The sequence below is a fragment of the Xenia sp. Carnegie-2017 genome, unplaced genomic scaffold, assembly GCF_021976095.1.
Source record: "Xenia sp. Carnegie-2017 unplaced genomic scaffold, XeniaSp_v1 HiC_scaffold_24, whole genome shotgun sequence".
Classification (NCBI taxonomy): domain Eukaryota; kingdom Metazoa; phylum Cnidaria; class Anthozoa; order Malacalcyonacea; family Xeniidae; genus Xenia; species Xenia sp. Carnegie-2017.
Genome location: NW_025813487.1, coordinates 15,738,405 through 15,758,627, shown reverse-complemented (window position 1 = coordinate 15,758,627; position 20,223 = coordinate 15,738,405). Strand labels below are relative to the sequence as shown.

The following is a 20,223-nucleotide window of genomic DNA, read 5'->3' as shown; positions in this document are numbered from 1 at the left end:
CGTTTGGCAGACATGTTGAAAAGCGCCTTTCGAAGCACATTATAAACATGCCAATCAAGTCAATAGCCTCAGCTTGCTTATTAACTACTCGCTCAAAGAAAATAATTCTAAGCTAAGTGGTGAAATATTCAGCATAATAATGGATATCTCGTCTTTTCATGGTCGTATTTTCACCACTTTGTGTAAAATTTGCTTCTAAGCTTGACTTCACGGACCACCGACGAAAAAAGCTCAGCAGTTCAATTAAGCCCCGCGACAGACAACGCGAAACAGTGAACTCGCGTGTCTGAGTGTAAAAACACGCGTGTTTGGGGATAATGATTTGGTGTACTTAAATTGGGATTACAGGTATTTCTCTTGAAGGTGGTATTCCGTTTAATTCTCTTCAATATATTGCTTTCGTTATGAAGTCTTCACAGTGAAGATAATTACAAAACAAAGTAAATAACTACAGCTATAACTGGGACAAACTATTTATTTCTTGACACATAATTATACACGGTTATTTAAGAACTAAATTTACAGCATACGTTAGACGCAAACCGCTCATATTTAACAACTAATGTATACATATATATATATATGCATTGAAGATCAAAATTATACTGAACACGAGCCTTGATCTATAAACAGCATTCACAAAACTTTGATCCATGCCATGAGAAAGCGGAATTTTAAAAGAGTTGCACGAACATTACTGGTCTGGTGGGTCATGTGAGGCTAGATCCACCACCATAAAATCGCAAATTAACAATTTAAAAATAACAAAATCAGTTTTTCAAGGGAAAGGCTGCGGATAAATAAGGCGAAGATCAATAACATCAAATAATGAAAATTTACAAGCTATGAAGTATGAAATACATCTTCCACGAGCCTTTCCCGCGTAGAACTGAAGATCTCTTCTCTCCCCAGTTCTTTATCTTGGGCGTAAAATATCAACAAATCGTACCCAACTTTTAAAGTAATTACACAACATTAATTAATTTACAGATAAAATTGAGCTTAAAATTGGTGTATATATAACCTTGCCCATAAATAAAAAATATGTTTCTTCACGCCAGCACCTGCACATGCGGGGAAAATTTCAAGAGAGGTGATAGCGTGTTCTTAAACAGTATTCATGCAACAGTGGTTGTTGATGTTGCAACAGTTTTGTAATTGCAACACTTATAATGGAATTTTTACAGTCGTAACATTGTTGGAATTGGATTTTGGATAATTTTAAACAAGATAGAACACAGACCCGTGATTAATTAGAAATTTGCACTAAACACAACGATCGGAACTCTCTGTATTTATCATCAAGGCAACAAAGCATTCGCAAATAAAACTAAAATATGATCATGGCGTAAAAGAAAACATAAATCAGTCCTAGAATAAACTAAAAACAAAGCGAGCTATACCCAGTGCTGTAGAACTAGGGGGGGGCTCTCTTGACGTTTTTGTCAATAGTGCCCTTTTAAAATTACCCATTTCAAAGAAAGAAGGGGGGCTCCTCCCACAAGCGCCCCTCCCCCACTTCTACAGCACTGGCTATACCGAAGATAAAAGTTAAACGAAGTAATCGAAGATAATGTTGCACTTAATCATTTAACATGACTATCCCTCGTTATTCTTTGACGCACTCGTTAAAACATCTTACAAAAGACAAATATGTCAAATGACCAGAGCACAACGACGACTTTTGACTTCATGTAAATGTCTTGAACAATAGATTGAAAGTACTAATTCGAACTGTAAAATCTTCTACAAACATACACGACAGTAAACGCCATCGCACACGAAAAACAAGCAAAACATTTCCATGAAGTCAAAGACATGAGAAAAGTTGGACGATTTCTCAATACATTATCGTACAGTATATAACTGTATATATGGTTTATTACCATACGTTATGGGATAACGTAGGGTAAACTGTGCAATGACCCCACATCTCCCTTACGTATAAGCAACTTTCCCGCCGAATTTTGCACGAGTAGAATCCAATTTCTCTCTACCATCTTCTCATGACAGCCGCCAACCCTATAGAACTATATTCAATCCTCGAAGCAATGGTTTGAATTTTGATTGTTTTCAAACAAAAATCAATAAAAAGTTTCGAGATTTGAAATAGTTACGCAATCGATATTACACTACAACACTGACTCGCGCCCAGATTCTTTGTGATTGTTTAATAAAGATTTTTCCTAAAAAAAAGAAAATACTTTATATGAAGCAATGCAAAAATCAAAGATCCAGACACGCTCAATCAAAGAGTTTTGGGCATTCATTCACACACGCATTTCAGTTTACTGCGGTCTTTTGAACTGCATATGACTTCCAGTTATATCAATTCAAAACATACAACTGCTGAGGACATTGTAACTAACTTTATGGTTGTTTAAGTAAGGTCTCATAAGACATTTAAAATAGACAACAAATTTCTTTATAACATGTTTCGGCACACTTTATGCCATCTTCAGCGCGAAGTGAATAAATATAGGAAGTTTACATGATAATATGTTATTGGCGTATGCGTCTGACGTTGCTTGCAAAACGTATGTAGTCGTTAGCAAGTTGTTCGCTCTGTCGTCCAAATGATCGTAATAAAATGTTATAGTGATAAAGCGGAAGTATCAGTAGTTATGAATAACTATTTACAGTTGAATAAGGTGTTATAAAATGTTTGTGTTAGGTTTTGTAAAAGAAAAAAAAAACTACAAAGAAAATGAATAATACCTGATAAAGTAGTAATTGCTATTTACAGGTCAAAGATAGTGTTAAGATGTTGTATTTGTTTGTCGAGGTTAGGTTTACGCTTCTTGATATAAAAGGCTTCTTTATGTTTAAGTTTACTAAAGTATGCCGAAACATGTTTGCTATAAAGAAATTTGTCGTCTATTTTAAATGGTCTCATAACCATTGCGCTCTCACGAAATTATGGAAAGGTCTCATAAATTGGAAAAATATAAAATAAGAGAAATCAAGAAATATTACCTTAAATTACCTCATCGCTATCGTCCTTAGTGTCGGGTGCTTCTTCATTGCTCGTCAGAGGAACTCGAGAAAGGTTTGATGTGATAGTACCAGTAGCCTCATCGTCCACATCCACGTCGATCACTTCTGCTCCGCGTCTCTTGTACGGACAGTAACCGAAATACCGTACAATTGCGACGCCGGGAATACATGCCAGCGGTACGAGGATCAACAAGACGATGACAAAGTAAGCCAATCCAGAGAAATTTGTTGGATTTCTTTTATTCTGCAAAAATCAGATATCGGAGAATACAATTTTTTTCCATATGATAACAGTGTTGTACTCATGGAGTTGAAATGAAAGACGATCTTAACCGATGTTTACAGTCGGGGAGTGGTGGAAAAAGTATCGGAACCTGGAAACATAGTTCCAGCGTGACCATATATGGAATTTTTTTTCATTAGATTGTTGGATGAGCTTTAACACTCCCCCCCTCCCCGTTCTGAACTTTGCAACTGTAGTAAAGCGGGTGAAAAATTTCCCAGAAATTCAACATTTTTAAAGAACCATGTTTATTAAACTGATTAACAAAAGGACTTTTCTACATAGTGCGAGCAGTGCATATAGCTGTATATACTGTACAAAGTACAACTTCAAACAATATATACATACTATTGACACTACTACAGTGAGCCTTAAGTGTCACTCTTCAGTTTTGCTCCCAAACAGAAAGACAGAGTTTAGACCCAGTACTATTATCACAGTGCCATAGTACGTAACAGTTTAAAAAAACGCATAACCTTAATAATTCAATAATTAATAATAATTTAAACATAACAGATTATAAAGACAGTGATTTAGTGACTGCAGGTGATACAGTGAACTGTAACATTAACTAGAACGCTAATTGCGCCACCATCTTTGAAGCCAATACTGATGCTAGTTTTTCTGCGTTTTTAGAGAAGTCCCACGATATCATTTTAACAAATAAACAAAAATATACATAAAATACAGAAGCAAAAATGGCGATGATAAGCTTTACCTCACAAGATTGGGTAATATACATAAAAACGCAGATAAAAAGGCATTATAGCTGGCTTCAAATTGGCCTCTAGCCCTAGTATAGGAGTTAGCGTTCCAGTTGATGTTACAGTTTACTGGTGTGACCATATAGATACGCAATTATTCAGTATGAGCTTAAACACCCCCCTGTTCTTAAATTTTCAATCATACAAAGCAGGTGGGAGAGTAGAAGCTCATCAGATAAAATCTAGTAAAAAATCGGCATGTATGGCCACACTGACAAGAATAACAAAAAAAAGCCCTACCGCAGCGTAGTCCCATCTTTGGTACCTAATGCCATTCACCGCCATTCCAATCAAACTGGCAATGAAAACGACGATAAGAAAAACTGGTGCGAGAAACTTCCAACAAATCTTCCAATACCAAGATGGCTTTTCATCTAACATATACTCAATATCGCGTTCAAACCTAAATTGTTAAAACTACCCATTAGTACCACTCTCCAAACATATACTCAACATTACGTTCAAACCTAAATTGTTAAAACTACCCATTAGTACCATACTCCAAACATATACTCAACATTACGTTCAAACCTAAATTGTTAAAACTACACATTAGTACCACTCTCCAAACATATACTCAACTTTACGTTCAGACCTAAATTGTTAAAACTACCCATTAGTACCACTCTCCAAACATATACTCAACTTTACGTTCAAACCTAAATTGTTAAAACTACACATTGGTACCACTCTCCAAACATATACTCAGCATTACGTTCAAACCTAAATTGTTAAAACTACACATCAGTACCACTCTCCAAACATATACTCAGCATTACGTTCAAACCTAAATTGTTAAAACTACACATCAGTACCACTCTCCAAACATATACTCAACTTTACGTTCAAACCTAAATTGTTAAAACTACACATTAGTACCACTCTCCAAACATATACTCAGCATTACGTTCAAACCTAAATTGTTAAAACTACACATCAGTACCACTCTCCAAACATATACTCAACATTACGTTCAAACCTAAATTGTTAAAACTACACATTAGTACCACTCTCCAAACATATACTCAACATTACGTTCAAACTTAAATTGTTAAAACTACACATTAGTACCACTCTCCAAACATATACTCAGCATTACGTTCAAACCTAAATTGTTAAAACTACACATTAGTACCACTCTCTAAACATATACTCAACATTACGTTTAAACATAAATTGTTAAAACTACCCATTAGTACCATACTCCAAACATATACTCAACATTTTTCTATTCAACTCATATCTAGACTTTGCAAGATATCTTTGTTTTTGGGAGTATGTTTTATCATAATATTTTCTGAAATTGTCTTCTGAGAAAGAAAATCAACTTTCTCCTTCGCATACAGTGAATTTAAAACCTACTTGTCAAGTCCATAAACCCAAGAAACGCCTATCAGCTCGAAAAAGGCAATTGTGAGCAGCGGTATTGTTCCCGAGTAGTCATTGAACAATTCCAACCAATAAACGCCAGATTTTGTGCAGAACGACAAACCAATCAAATACGAGATGAGACAAACGGCAGCTATTGAGTCCGAATACATAAGAGCGCATTAAATTCAAGAAATGCATGTAACTCATTGCGTGGGAAAGTTCTAGAAATTGTCATAGAACAACATTACAACAAACCTGTAATGTATTCTTTTCTAATATTGAAAAGTTTAGCGTCAAAGAGTGGCGTTATGACACCTTCCAATGTGCCAAACATACTTCCAAAGCCCAGCGTAATTAACATCATGAAGAATAAAATAGCCCAGATGTGAGGGGCCGGCATCTGAGTGATTGCTTCCGTAAATGCGATGAATGTTAGACCAGCACCTGATCCAGCCTTAAACAAGCATGTAAACAAAAAAATCATTAACGCAAGCCAGCAGCCATGGGATGATAGATTTCGTTTATAGTTTCACCTCCGAGCATGCGCAATGTAAGATGAGAAAAAAATATTTACACAAAGTTGTGGAAATGAAACACATGAGATGAATGATTGAATGCTTACTTTTTCCAAATCCCCCTCAACGGTACAATCCATTTTCTCTGGATATGGACAAGACCTTGTAGCCTAGAGAAAACACATTCATATTATACAAGTTGATTTCACGACAAGCAAGGCAAATGAAGACATTACGAAGTTTCATAAGACGTAACTTGATTTCATGAAAGTAATTAAACTACTTTTGGAAGTCGGGATGCATTAATTTAACTAAGAGCAATCACCACAGCAATGATGGTAGTGTATGTCATAGTGAGGGCAGTCGTTTGAACATTAATTAGGAGAAAGGTTGACTAGTCCTCTATTCTATTGTGCCCAACTTATGTCTTCTGAAAGTGAATTGGCTTACGAAAGAAGTCAGTTGGGCAAAATTAAATATATAAATAACCACGAACCCCCCCCCTCTCAAGAAATATAAGAAACACAGATGACGCGATTATCCTCGCTGAAGAATACTCACCTTAAAACCAAGGACGGAGAACACAACAATTGACGCAAGCAAGGAGGTGAAAGAGTTCACCAATGAGACAACGACAGCATCACGACGACAGTTGTTGTGCACGGGATTGTAACTGGCCATGGAGACTAGGCCACCAAACGCCAGACTGAGAGAGAAGAAGATCTGAGTTGCTGCTTCCAGCCACACGGTGGGCTCTCTCAACTTTTCAAACTAATGAATAGACATAAATGTAAATGAGAAAATCTTGATACAGAATTGCAAAGAATCCAGCCTTCATCTAGATAAGATTTCGTGTTGTATTTACATCTTTTATTTCCCACTCTACATATAATTGACACGTATAATGTAAGATTTAGTGTTTTATTCAAATCTCTTATTTCTCACTCTACATATAATTGACACGTTTAATGTAAGATTTCGTGTTTTATTCAAATCTCTTATTTCTCACTCCACATATAACGCAATAAACAGGCCAAGAACTTACCTTTGGAGTAAACATGTGTTTGAGACCAACTCCAGCACCTTTTAACGTTGTACCGCGGATTAAAAATATAAATAAAACCAAATACGGGAATAACGATGTAAAATACACCACCTAAAAGACGAGTAAACAGGTGATGAGAGTGACAATGAATCTATATTCAACCAGGGATGGATTTAGAGGAGGAATGCGGGGGCGTATGCACCTCCCGGCCTCGGCTGCATTTACATAAAAATATCTTCAAGCGAGCCACTGAAATCAAATCCAAACTTTACAGACTGACTGACATCTTATAAAAACTAGACAACCCCTTACATTAACAAGAAAATCATGCTGAGTCCATCCCTGTGTTTAACTATGTGGGATTCATTTATTTGGAATTTACCACAATACTTCGGTCGGCGGGGAGGGGTAGCTTTCTTTTGGCGTGGTGTTTATTTCTAAAGCCAAACTACGGCTGCGTTTACACTATGCCAGAACCGCTGACACGACATCTTCATTTGCTTAAAAGGTGTAACTGTACGGCGTAAAAACTTATTAAGCTGATAGATTTAGTCTATTTGACTGTGTTTCTAACGTTGAACAGTTTCACTTCCTTTTAATATAAAGAATATTCAACCTACTACAATAGAAATCCGGTATAGTGTGAACGGGGCCTAACTGTTTCTTACAACTGCAAAAGCGAGTTTTCCGAGGTTTCAAAGGGTAAAGCCGCTAATAGACGAGCAATTTTTTTTTTCGACAAATTTGGATGTGGCAAATGCCAATTGCCCGTCTGTATGGGACTTTCTACCAAAGTTTTCTTTGACAAATGCATTTGTTCAAATGCTAGCATGTCAGCTTTAGAACAAATGCATTTGTCGTAGAAAATTTGCCTCATGACTGATTTTGTTTGTCTGTAAGGTCTACAAAGATTGTATGACAAATCAACCAAATGTGATATGTTGATACGTACAAACATATGTTGATTCGCCACATAAAAACTAGTCGTATAAAGTTTGTTGCCTGTACACACGGGCTAGCATTTTTCATAGAAATTTTTTTGTCTGTAAGGGTGCTTAATCGTTGCTATACCTTTCCTGCAGCTGCAAAGCCTTTCATCATGACGAAAAATACGATAACCCAAGCAAAGAGGAGAACGAGACATAGATGCCAGAGGAGAGCACTACTTCCGGTCATCTCCTCGCTTATCTGAAGATTCTCATGATACCAATAGTATTTGGTGGAATCCAGTCGCTCGCAAAGAGTCTTATTCGTGCTATTCACTATAAGATGAGATCACTTACATTTTCATTCACAAAAATCATTTTAACGTTGATTCTTATTTGCGCTATTCACGATGAGATCACTTACATTTTCATTCATATAAAATCATTTTAACGTTGATTCTTATTAGCGCTATTCACGATGAGATCACTTACATTTTCATTCATAGAAAATCATTTTAACGTTGATTCTTATTTGCGCTATTATCGATGAGATCACTTACATTTTCATTCATATAAAATCATTTTAACGCTGATTCTTATTTGCGCTATTCACGATGAGATCACTTACATTTTCATTCATATAAAATCATTTTAACGCTGATTCTTATTTGCGCTGCTATTCACGATAAGATCACTTACATTTTCATTCATAGAAAATCATTTTAACGCTGATTCTTATTTGCGCTATTCACGATAAGATCACTTACATTTTCATTCATATAAAATCATTTTAACGCTGATTCTTATTTGCGCTATTCACGATAAGATCACTTACATTTTCATTCATAGAAAATCATTTTAACGCTGATTCTTATTTGCGCTATTCACGATAAGATCACTTACATTTTCACCCATATAGAAAATCATTTTAACGTTGATTCTTATTTGCGCTATTCACGATGAGATCACTTACATTTTCATTCATAGAAAATCATTTTAACGTTGATTCTTATTTGCGCTATTCACGATGAGATCACTTACATTTCATTCATATAAAATCATTTTAACGCTGGATTCTTATTTGCGCTATTCACGATGAGATCACTTACATTTTCATTCATATAAAATCATTTTAACGCTGATTCTTATTTGCGCTATTCACGATAAGATCACTTACATTTTCATTCATAGAAAATCATTTTAACGTTGATTCTTATTTGCGCTATTAACGATAAGGTCACTTACATTTTCATTCATAGAAAATCATTTTAACGTTGATTCTTATTTGCGCTATTCACGATGAGATCACTTACATTTTCATTCATATAAAATCAATTTAACGCTGATTCTTATTTGCGCTATTCACGATAAGATCACTTACATTTTTATTCATATAAAATCATTTTAACGTTGATTCTTATTTGCGCTATTCACGATGAGATCACTTACATTTTTATTCATATAAAATCATTTTAACGTTGATTCTTATTAAAGCGCTATTCACGATGAGATCACTACATTTTCATTCATAGAAAATCATTTTAACGTTGATTCTTATTTGCGCTATTCACGATGAGATCACTTACATTTTCATTCATATAAAATCATATTAACGCTGATTCTTATTTGCGCTATTCACGATAAGATCACTTACATTTTCATTCATATAAAATCATTTTAACGCTGATTCTTATTTGCGCTATTCACGATAAGATCACTTACATTTTCATTCATAGAAAATCATTTTAACGTTGATTCTTATTTGCGCTATTCACGATGAGATCGCTCACATTTTCATTCATAGAAATCATTTTAACGTTGATTCTTATTTGCGCTATTCACGATGAGATCACTTACATTTTCATTCATATAAAATCATTTTAACGCTGATTCTATTTGCGCTATTCACGATGAGATCACTCTTACATTTTCATTCATATAAAATCATTTTAACGCTGATTCTTATTTGCGCTATTCACGATAAGATCACTTTACATTTTCATTCATAGAAAATCATTTTAACGCTGATTCTTATTTGCGCTATTCACGATAAGATCACTCTACATTTTCATTCATATAGTAAAATCATTTTAACGTTGATTCTTATTTGCGCTATTCACGATGAGATCACTTACATTTTCATTCATATAAAATCATTTTAACGTTGATTCTTATTTGCGCTATTCACGATGAGATCACTTACATTTTCATTCATATAAAATCATTTTAACGCTGATTCTTATTTGCGCTATTCACGATAAGATCACTTCATATTTTCATTCATAGAAAATCATTTTAACGTTGATCTTATTTGCGCCATTCACGATAAGATCATCACATTTTCATTCATAGAAAATCATTTTAACGTTGATTCTTATTTGCGCCATTCTACGATGAGATCACTTTACATTTTCATTCATAGAAAATCATTTTAACGTTGATTCTTATTTGCGCTTATTCACGATGAGATCACTTACATTTTCATTCATATAAAATCATTTTAACGCTGATTCTATTTGCGCTATTCACGATGAGATCACTTACATTTTCATTCATATAAAATCATTTTAACGCTGATTCTTATTTGCGCTTATTCACGATAAGATCACTTACATTTTCATTCATAGAAAATCATTTAACGCTGATTCTTATTTTGCGCTTATTCACGATAAGATCCATCTACATTTTCATTCATAGAAAATCATTTTAACGTTCTTCTTATTTGTTTATTCACGATAAGGTCACTTACATTTTCATTCATAGCTGCAATCATTTTAACGTTGATTCTTATTTCGTGCTTATTCACGATAAGGTCACTACATTTTCATTCATAGAAAATTTCATTTTTAACGCTGATTCTTATTTGCGCTATTCACGATAAGATCACTTACATTTTCATTCATAGAAAATCATTTTAACGTTGATTCTTATTTGCGCTATTCACGATAAGGTCACTTACATTTTCATTCATAGAAAATCATTTTAACGTTGATTCTTGTTTGCACTATTCACGATGAGATCTACCTTACATTTTCATTCATATAAAATCATTTTAACGCTGGATTCTTATTTGCGCTATTCACGATGAGATTACTTTACATTTTATTCATATAAAAATCATTTTAACGCTGATTCTTATTTGCGCTATTCACGATAAGATCACTTACATTTTCATTCATATAAATCATTTTAACGCTGATTCTTATTTGCGCTATTCACGATAAGATCATTTTACATTTTCATTCATAGAAAATCATTTTAACGTTGATTCTTATTTGCGCTATTCACGATGAGATCACTTAGCATTTTCATTCATATAAAATCATTTTTAACGCTGATTCTTATTTGTTTTATTCACGATAAGATCACTTACATTTTCATTCATAGAAAATCATTTTAACGCTGGATTTTATTTGCGCTATTCACGATAAGATCACTTTACATTTCATTCATAGAAAATCATTTTAACGTTGATTCTTATTTGCGCTATTCACGATGAGATCACTTACATTTTATTCATATAAAATCATTTTAACGCTGATTCTTATTTGCGCTTATTCACGATAAGATGAGATCACTTACATTTTCATTCATATAAAATCATTTTAACGCTGATTCTTATTTTGCGCTATTCACGATAAGTATCACTTACATTTTCATTCATAGAAAATCATTTTAACGTTGATTCTTATTTGCACTATTCACGATGAGATCACTTACATTTTTATTCATATAAAATCATTTTAACGTTGATTCTTATATACATTCACGATGAGATCAATTTACATTTTCATTCATAGAAAATCATTTTAACGTTGATTCTTATTTGCGCTATTCACGATGAGATCTACATTTTCATTCATATAAAATCATTTTAACGCTGATTCTTATTTGCGCTTATTCACGTATTCACTTACATTTTATTCATATAAAATCATTTTAACGCTGATTCTTATTTGCGCTTTCACTTTATAAGATTCTCTTATGCATTTTATTGTAGAAAATCATTTTAACGAGATTCTTATTTGCGCTATTCACGATAAGATCACTTACATTTTCATTCATAGAAAATCATTTTAACGTTGATTCTTATTTGCGCTATTCACGATGAGATCACTTTACATTTTCATTCACATAAAATCATTTTAACGTTGATTCTTATTTTAGTATTCACGATAAGATCACTTACATTTTCATTCATAGAAAATCATTTTAACGTTGACATTCTTACTTTGTTGCCCTACGATAAGATCACTTACATTTTCATTCATAGAAAATCATTTTAACGTTGATTCTTATTTGCGCTATTCACGATGAGATCACTTACATTTTTATTTATATAAAATCATTTTAACGCTGATTCTTATTTGCGCTATTCACGATAAGATCACTTACATTTTCATTCATAGAAAATCATTTTAACGTTGATTCTTATTTGCGCTATTCAAGATGAGATCACTTACATTTTCATTCATATAAAAAATTTTTAACGTTGATTCTTATTTGCGCTTTCTATTCACTATAAGATGATCACTTACATTTTCATTCATATAAAATCATTTTAACGCTGAGTATGAAGACTATCGCACATATGAGGGCAGATTTGCAGTCCTCTCTTTATGATTAGTTAAAAAGAATATCCAAAATCAAAACAGCGTAACGTAATTAAAAACCCCGAAATGAATTTGAGACGAGAAAACAAAGTTCGAAGCACATCGGGTGAAAATACAAACATGACTTTCTGATGTGTTCCTGATTGTCTTTTCCTGATATTTTGAAACACAAAGTAGTGAAAATATAAAATCTAAACGAATACATTGAGCTCAGACAGAATGTCACAACTACCTGGAGAAACATCGTCACATTTTGCATAGGGCAAATCTTCCTGCATCGAGATAAAAAGATAGTAAAAACTCCAGCCAATGATCATGTTGTAATAAACAGCAACGAAGAACGACACGAACAGGCAGGCAATACCAATACCGCCAAGATACGGAGAGATCTCGTTCCAACATGCGACTGAACCGCGGCGAAGACGTTGCCCAATGCCCAATTCAATGAAGAAAATTGGAATGCCAGCGATGAAAAGACATAAGAAATAGGATGAGAAATGCACCTTGAGGATGAAAAGGAGAATTGGTAATGACTGTGTTTTTTTCACCAGTAAACATGGTGGGAAAAAAAGAATATACGTTATACAAAAATATCAAATTACGAATGTTGAAACTAGTTGCTAGTTCCGTATGATCTCAATAGCTCTGGACTAATTAAACATTTAAAATAAACGATAAAATTTTTTAGAACAAAAACATGTTTCCACTTAAGACGAAGTCATTTTCAGTATGAATGAAGTAGATATTTACAGCACAGAATAAAATTATACAGAAGGGCCACACAAGTGTGCACTCGTCCTAGTTCACCATTACATCCAGCAAGATACTTAGGTTTCCTACTTTCCAACCGCTGCATTACAAGACGTCATTTCTTCACAATGAAATCGAAAATATTTCAATATAAGAAATGACGTCAGATCATTTTAGTTGTTGGAAACAAGTGAAAAGGCCTAAATATCTTTCTGGAATAATGGCTGCCGATATGCGCGGCACAACATGCGCGACGACAAAAACATCAAAGGCTCCGACACGAGTGACCTTCTGTATATTCCATTTCTGGGTTTACAGCGTTATATGATACGTAGGAATTAATAATCAGTGAATGAACAAAGTGTACAAAAAAGAAAATATAAGCCATATTTCCGTGGAAGATGGAAGGTGCCTTGTTAACGATGATGTTTATTCACCACGAAACATAATATGGTGGTGAAAAATTTTATATGTCATACAAATGTCGAAGTCAGTAATAATCTCAGAGATACATTTAAGAGAGGGATGTGTGGAGGTTTGTACCCTAGCTTCTTTAGAAGAGAGGGATGTGTGGAGGTTTGTGTAATTCCTAGTTTCTTTAGAAGAGAGGGATGTGTGGAGGTTTGTAATCCCTAGCTTTTAGAAGAGAGGATGTGGAGGTTTGTACTCCTAGCTTTTAGAAGAGAGGGATGTGGAGGTTTGTAATCCCTAGCTTTTAGAAGAGGGATGTGTGAGGTTCGTAATCCCTAGCTTTCTTTAGAGAGGGATGTGTGGAGGTTTGTAACTCCTAGCTTTTAGAAGAGAGGGATGTGTGAGGTTTGTAATTCGTAGCTTTAGAAGAGAGGGGTGTGTGGAGGTTCGTACTTCCTAGCTTTCTTTAGAAGGGGTACAGAAGGGGTGACAATTTCTGCACAAAATAGTAAAATACCAAACAATTCAGCAAAAGCAATGGTGACAAACGTTTAATGGGAGCGCACATCTAAAAATCTCTGAATCTTAATGGTAAAGTGGCAACAGTATATGGCAACAAGTGGCCGCTGAAATCTTATCCAAATTACTGGGTGTATAAAAAAAACCCAATTAAACAGTTATGACAAATTTTCAATATGAACATAATAGCCCAACATAAGACTTTTAGGAAGGTTTCCCTGTCCTGAAGATGTCCACCACCATCTGCAGTTTTTTCTCATATAAGAAATACATCTCACTCTGCCAATTTTAATGACTTCTCAATTCTCTCTTTCTCCTCCGACAATTACGACCTTATGATTCATGAAAGCCTTCTTATATCCAAACTTAAACCTCTCTTAACACCCAAGGCAACTCAATCCCCTTCACTTCTTTTTAATATACCGCCATTCTCATTTAATTCCGTCATCTAAACTTCCTACTCCCTCATATGTAATTTAACACCAGTAATATATGCTTGTATTTAAGACCTCATGTATGTAATTATCTCAAATAATCTGAAGATGTCTTAAATTAAAGACGAAACGTTATTAATAAATCTTTCTATTTTATTATTGTGATGGCTTTTAAAAGTCTTATGTTGGGCTATTATGTTCATATTGAAAATTCGCTTTCCGCCTGGCTAATCTCTCACCACGAGTTATAAAGTCGTTAAATAATCAGATCGCAAAATTGCAAAATTTATGGTGGAAATAGTTGGTTCGTCTTGGTTCTTTTGACAAAAAAAACTCGCAAATAGCAAACATATTTACGGTGAGAATTGTGTTACCGAGAAGCAGTTTTGAAACAGCTTGTGAACAAAAACAAAAATGACAAAGCTAAAAGGCAACTGGAATACACAGGCTTGAAATATGGCACATGTTGTTCAAGCAAAAATATGTCTCAAGAAATTTAGCTACTGCAGATGCAAACGTTCTATATCCAAATCTTGGGTCATTTTGGATTTTTCGTTTTTAAATGCCGTTTTGTCACAATATGTATGCGTGAATTTGAGCTCCCCCCCCCGTTTGTCTGCAAGCATAAGCCAATTAGCCCGATTCAAATTGACGAAACAGGGTGGTATTCTATTTATTCGCAAGACTACGTCAACTTAGGAGTCATGTGATGTGAAACATGCAGTGTCAACACTGCATGTTTGTGAAAATATGGACTGGATTCGAAATCCATGTTCAAAAACAATTCAGCGCAACTCAGTCGCATATTCAGCACCATTCAGAACCAATGAAAGATGACGGAGCAGTTGTTTAGTACCAAGACAATATTGTAGAAAATCTCATGCTGTTTTTTTAAAGAAAAAAGTTTTTGTTCAAAAAGCAGCATCGTCTACGAAGGAAAGAGTCCAATATTATATAATTGAGATATGAATTACTTTCACTTTCAAAAAAGCCAAAGAGTTGATCCCCTCGTTGAAATGAGAATATACAACGACGCAGTCAAGTTACGCTGTTCTGTAACATGTTCCGTGTAATACAGTTCTCAGTTACACTGTTCTTAATTACACAGTTTTAAGTCACACAGTTCTGAGTTACACTGTTCTAAGTCACACAGTTCTAAGTCACACAGTTCTAAGTCACACAGTTCTAAGTCACACATTTCTAAGTCACACTGTTCTAAGTCACACATTTCTAAGTCACACAGTTCTAAGTCACACATTTCTAAGTCACACTGTTCTAAGTCACACATTTCTAAGTCACACATTTCTAAGTCACACTGTTCTAAGTCACACTGTTCTAAGTCACACTGTTCTAAGTCACACATTTCTAAGTCACACTGTTCTAAGTCACACATTTCTAAGTCACACTGTTCTATGTCACACATTTCTAAGTTACACTGTTCTGTCTTGTCGTGGAAATAATAAATGAATGGGACTAATTCTTGTTAAAACTGAAATATGTTATGAATAGATGGGTGTGCCGTATTCAACATCCAACACGCTGGTCCATACACCTCCACATCACTAATATAAAAACCCAGGCTATCCTTCAAGTATGTCTCCCAATACCTCCACATCCTTAATATATCCTTCTAGTATGTCTCCATATACCTCTACATCATTAATATAAAAACCCAGGCTACCCTCCAAGTATGTTTCCCAACACGCTAGTCCATATACCTCTACATTATTAATATAACACCCAGGCTATCCTTCTTCAATGTACTATAGCCCAAACGCGGGAAATGGATGAACAACATTATTATGACTGGTGTTTGGCACCTGTGAAAAGCGTGATTGACAAGATTTCATATGAGATATGGAAATGATGCACATGTAGATTCGAGTGTAGACGGATTATTGTGTACATAGTTCGAGTACTTTTCATTTTATGTAAATAGTACAGCAGACCTTTAAGGCAAACAAAAGTAAAAGCAAACTGAATAAGAATTTGAAATATTTTAATGAGAAGGATAATGACAACAGTCAGTTATTGGGATTTGAAAAACAAGGTCTTCGATGAATATGCAAAAAAATTGTTAAAAAGAAATCGGCGATGCGGGGGCGGTGTAGGGTAAGGTGGGGGGTTTGGTGCGGGGTGGTGTGAAGGATAGTCGAGAGTTTCGTGGGAGGTAAGTCAGGAAATTGATGAAAAAGAGTTTGTTTAGATCTTAAAAGTTGTCTTAACATGCTCAGACAAGCGCTCTTCATATTTACTCAACGGTGTTTATTTGTAGTGGAAGACTAGAATTCATATTCAACCACAGCATGTATGAAAAGATACACTGCTGGCTATGTAGGTATTCATAAGGATGACAGAGAAAAATGTTGAAAAACACACAATCACAAATATCTCCAATAAAATATGAATGACATGAATGGCATGTTACACGCGGTTCAATTGTAACAATCACGTGAAACGTAGCACAAGTAATGACGACCTTTGTACGACACGCTATCAGGTTATTATTCTATTCTTATCAAAAAACAGCATGACCAGTAGGATCTACTTCCTCAAGAATTGTATTTTCTCAGGCGCCTCGTGTTTCACGCCAAAAACTGTTTCACTTTCGAAACTGTACATTATTACTTTACAGTTGTACAATATCATTCATTGACGATGATTTGATCGATCAACGGTTATTAGAAGTTGTACATGCGGTTGCCAGAATTCTAGCAAATTCCTTCTGGAGTCTTAGAGTTTTTATCTCAGTTTCGCAACGTGTTCTCACGTGGCAATTGAACAGTGCTCATACTTGTGTTGTGAAAGGAACTTCTAAGAATCGTGGATCGATCATATCGTTGATAATGGCATAACAACGCTGGGAGAAATAACCATTGTTCTTTAAGTTAAAATAAGCCATGACATGCCTTAAAAAGACAATAGTCGACCCTACGACCATTGTTCCATAAATACATTTACTGAGAACCAATGAGATTCATCTTGGCAAAGCCATTTTTCACAATGAGCAACTGAGAGAAGTTTTGACGTGCTGAGAGATTCGTTGTGACACGTGTGAGCAAGTCGTTCGTTACACAATTAAAGACTTTTAGTCATTTGGAGGAAAGAAAACCTCGAATACTTAGTTGGATACGCCGTAATTAAACTAAGTTTTCAAATCGATTCGTCGATTTTTTACAAACACAAGAGACTAACTCGCCGTGATTGGAGGTCGAAAAACAACGCTATTTTTTATATTAATCTCTAACAGGAAATTGGGAAGGCTAAATTTAGTAATTCTAAATTAATTGTAGTCACGACAACAATTCAACAAGAATTTCACAACTGTAGTACGAAAACACTCTTTCCCAAAAAGGGTTCATAGCACGGTAAATAACAGTCGGTAGAAAATATTTCACAAGGGCGCGGTTAACCCAACGATAACAACCGAAATATTAGCATATTGCATTACTTACAACGCATGCATAACCTTACTATTTATATTGATTCTCGCATTAAACATCTGCCTGGCTCTACAAAGTTACTAAACAAAAAGTTCAATCGAATTTAAATAGTAATGCCGGCGTTTCCCGTAGAAATAACCTAGCCTAAAAATCAGGAAAACACTTGTGCTCTCGTGCACAAGATCTTTTTCACAGACAGGGCAACGCTTCATTAGTATATAATACAAAACACTTTATGGAGATCAAAGATTGCAAGCGACCCACAAAAAAATATGAGGTTGTGAAAGTAATAATAACATAAGAGAGCTTTCAAATGACTGAAACAGGAAGACTTTTAATCCGTTAGAGATTTTAATTGGCACTCGAACAATACTTCAGTTATTTCATAGTTCAATGATCAAAACGACAGAAGAAATAGTCACGGTTTTCATATTCAAGCCCTTTTGTCGGCTATCAGTTATCATTTTCGTTTTAACATGACTTCCCTACTTGAAATGGAAAGGAAAAGTTGCTCGAATACTAACTGCTCCTCGATTGTATTTCCTAGACAACTTAACGGAGGATATTAAAAATGTTAATTTACAATAAAATGAATACGCGACTGCATACTACGCAATGGATATTTGCTCGTCGCTTAGAATTATTTTTTCTTTAATTGCGCGGTTAAAGAGAGAATTTCGCCGGTAATAGTTGAGTAAAACTCATTCATACTTCAAAAATAGTAAAAAACTAGATGGAAAACTGATTTTAAGAACAATTGTTTACTCCGTGCTCGCACGTGGTCGTTAAGTATTATCATGACAAAATGGTGAAACGTACAAATATTTTAACGTTTTCATAATGTACATTGGTTAAAATCTTACTCGTTTAAAAAAAGCTATCGAATATATGTGTTAGAGGTCATTTGACAAGACATGTGTACGCTATACATGAAGATAGTACATACAACAATAAACATCTACACACAACGAAAAATGACTTAAACAAACCTCCTCCATTCTTCTGAGCAAGATATGGGAAACGCCAGACGTTTCCAAGACCAACAGCAAATCCAATAGTCGCCAAAACAAACTCGATGTGTCGACCCCAGCTACCTCTTTCTTCGTTGTCCTTGTCATGCTCGCCGGCCGTTTCAACATCGTATTTCTTCGAGCTTTCGTCCAACTCCATCGCGTTTTTAGGAATTGGAATATTTTTTTACACTTCGTAAACGTATAGAGAAAAGGTGAAGAACAGGATGTACTTGATATAGAGCAACGTGGCAGTCCGCTATGTACGACGTCTTGATCGTTTAATTCATTTGTACACTCAATGCAAACGTAAACAAAGCGCTTGAATTACTATTTAGTCACATGACTCTTAGGCGGGAAAATGCATAACAATGAAGTAAAGGCAGGTGCTTCCTTTTAAGGTACGGGGACCCTTGAATGATAACTTTTTGATATTTCGACTCGGGCAACGAAAAGTGGTGTATAAATTTTGTAAAAGTAAAGCTATCCATCACTGTCAAATCGAATAAAAGAATTATCCCAAAATGATGCATATTTTTCAACAGCGTTCATTCATTGATCATTTAATTTAGCAGTTTATCGTTTTCGAAACAAGTTCATTTGCGCAACGTACGTTTGAAATATTACTCTGGGCTATAATATATAGTTGCACAATATTGCGAAAATAATGTTTATTTTAATAAATACAGAGCAAAGAAGCCACAAATTAGTTTCACCAACCACCTCTGTGCCCTGTGGAACCATATTTTGGTTTGCATCTTTGAGAAGAGCTCCAACTTTCCTTTTTTTTCGACATTCTGTTCTAAACGTAGTCTCAACAAGTAGCAACAGTCAAGAAAATCGTCGTTGAAACCCGCCTCAAATTATTCACTATGATTCAAGGTGTAATTACTGTATTTAATAAATATAAATGGCAAATTCACAACTCGTAATATAACAGATATATCGTTCGTGTGATAATCAAAATGCACGAAACAAATAAACATGTTTTGCAAACAACATTTCGCAACCGAAGAAACGACACATGAAATAATTTTCGATTTATTTTTGCTTGGGAGGAGTGCGTCGTTCAAAATGATTGCATTTAGTTTCTGACTACAAACAGTATAAATATTTTGATGCAATTTTTTCAGTACGGCGAC

The 20,223-nt window shown here is 34.7% G+C and overlaps 1 protein-coding gene across 1 annotated transcript; it reads right to left on the bottom strand.

The window, feature by feature from the left end:
* Positions 1-457: 457 nt before the first annotated feature.
* Positions 458-19,371, bottom strand: LOC124450411 (sodium-dependent neutral amino acid transporter B(0)AT2-like). The gene is given in 12 exon segments (XM_047001066.1): positions 458-2,186; positions 2,987-3,241; positions 4,285-4,447; positions 5,407-5,566; positions 5,671-5,869; positions 6,038-6,100; positions 6,492-6,701; positions 6,976-7,086; positions 8,047-8,237; positions 12,747-12,991; positions 12,993-13,017; positions 19,061-19,371. Coding segments are annotated over 12 exon segments (1,857 nt in total). The 5' UTR covers positions 19,242-19,371; the 3' UTR covers positions 458-2,132.
* Between the last annotated feature and the right edge of the window lie 852 nt (positions 19,372-20,223).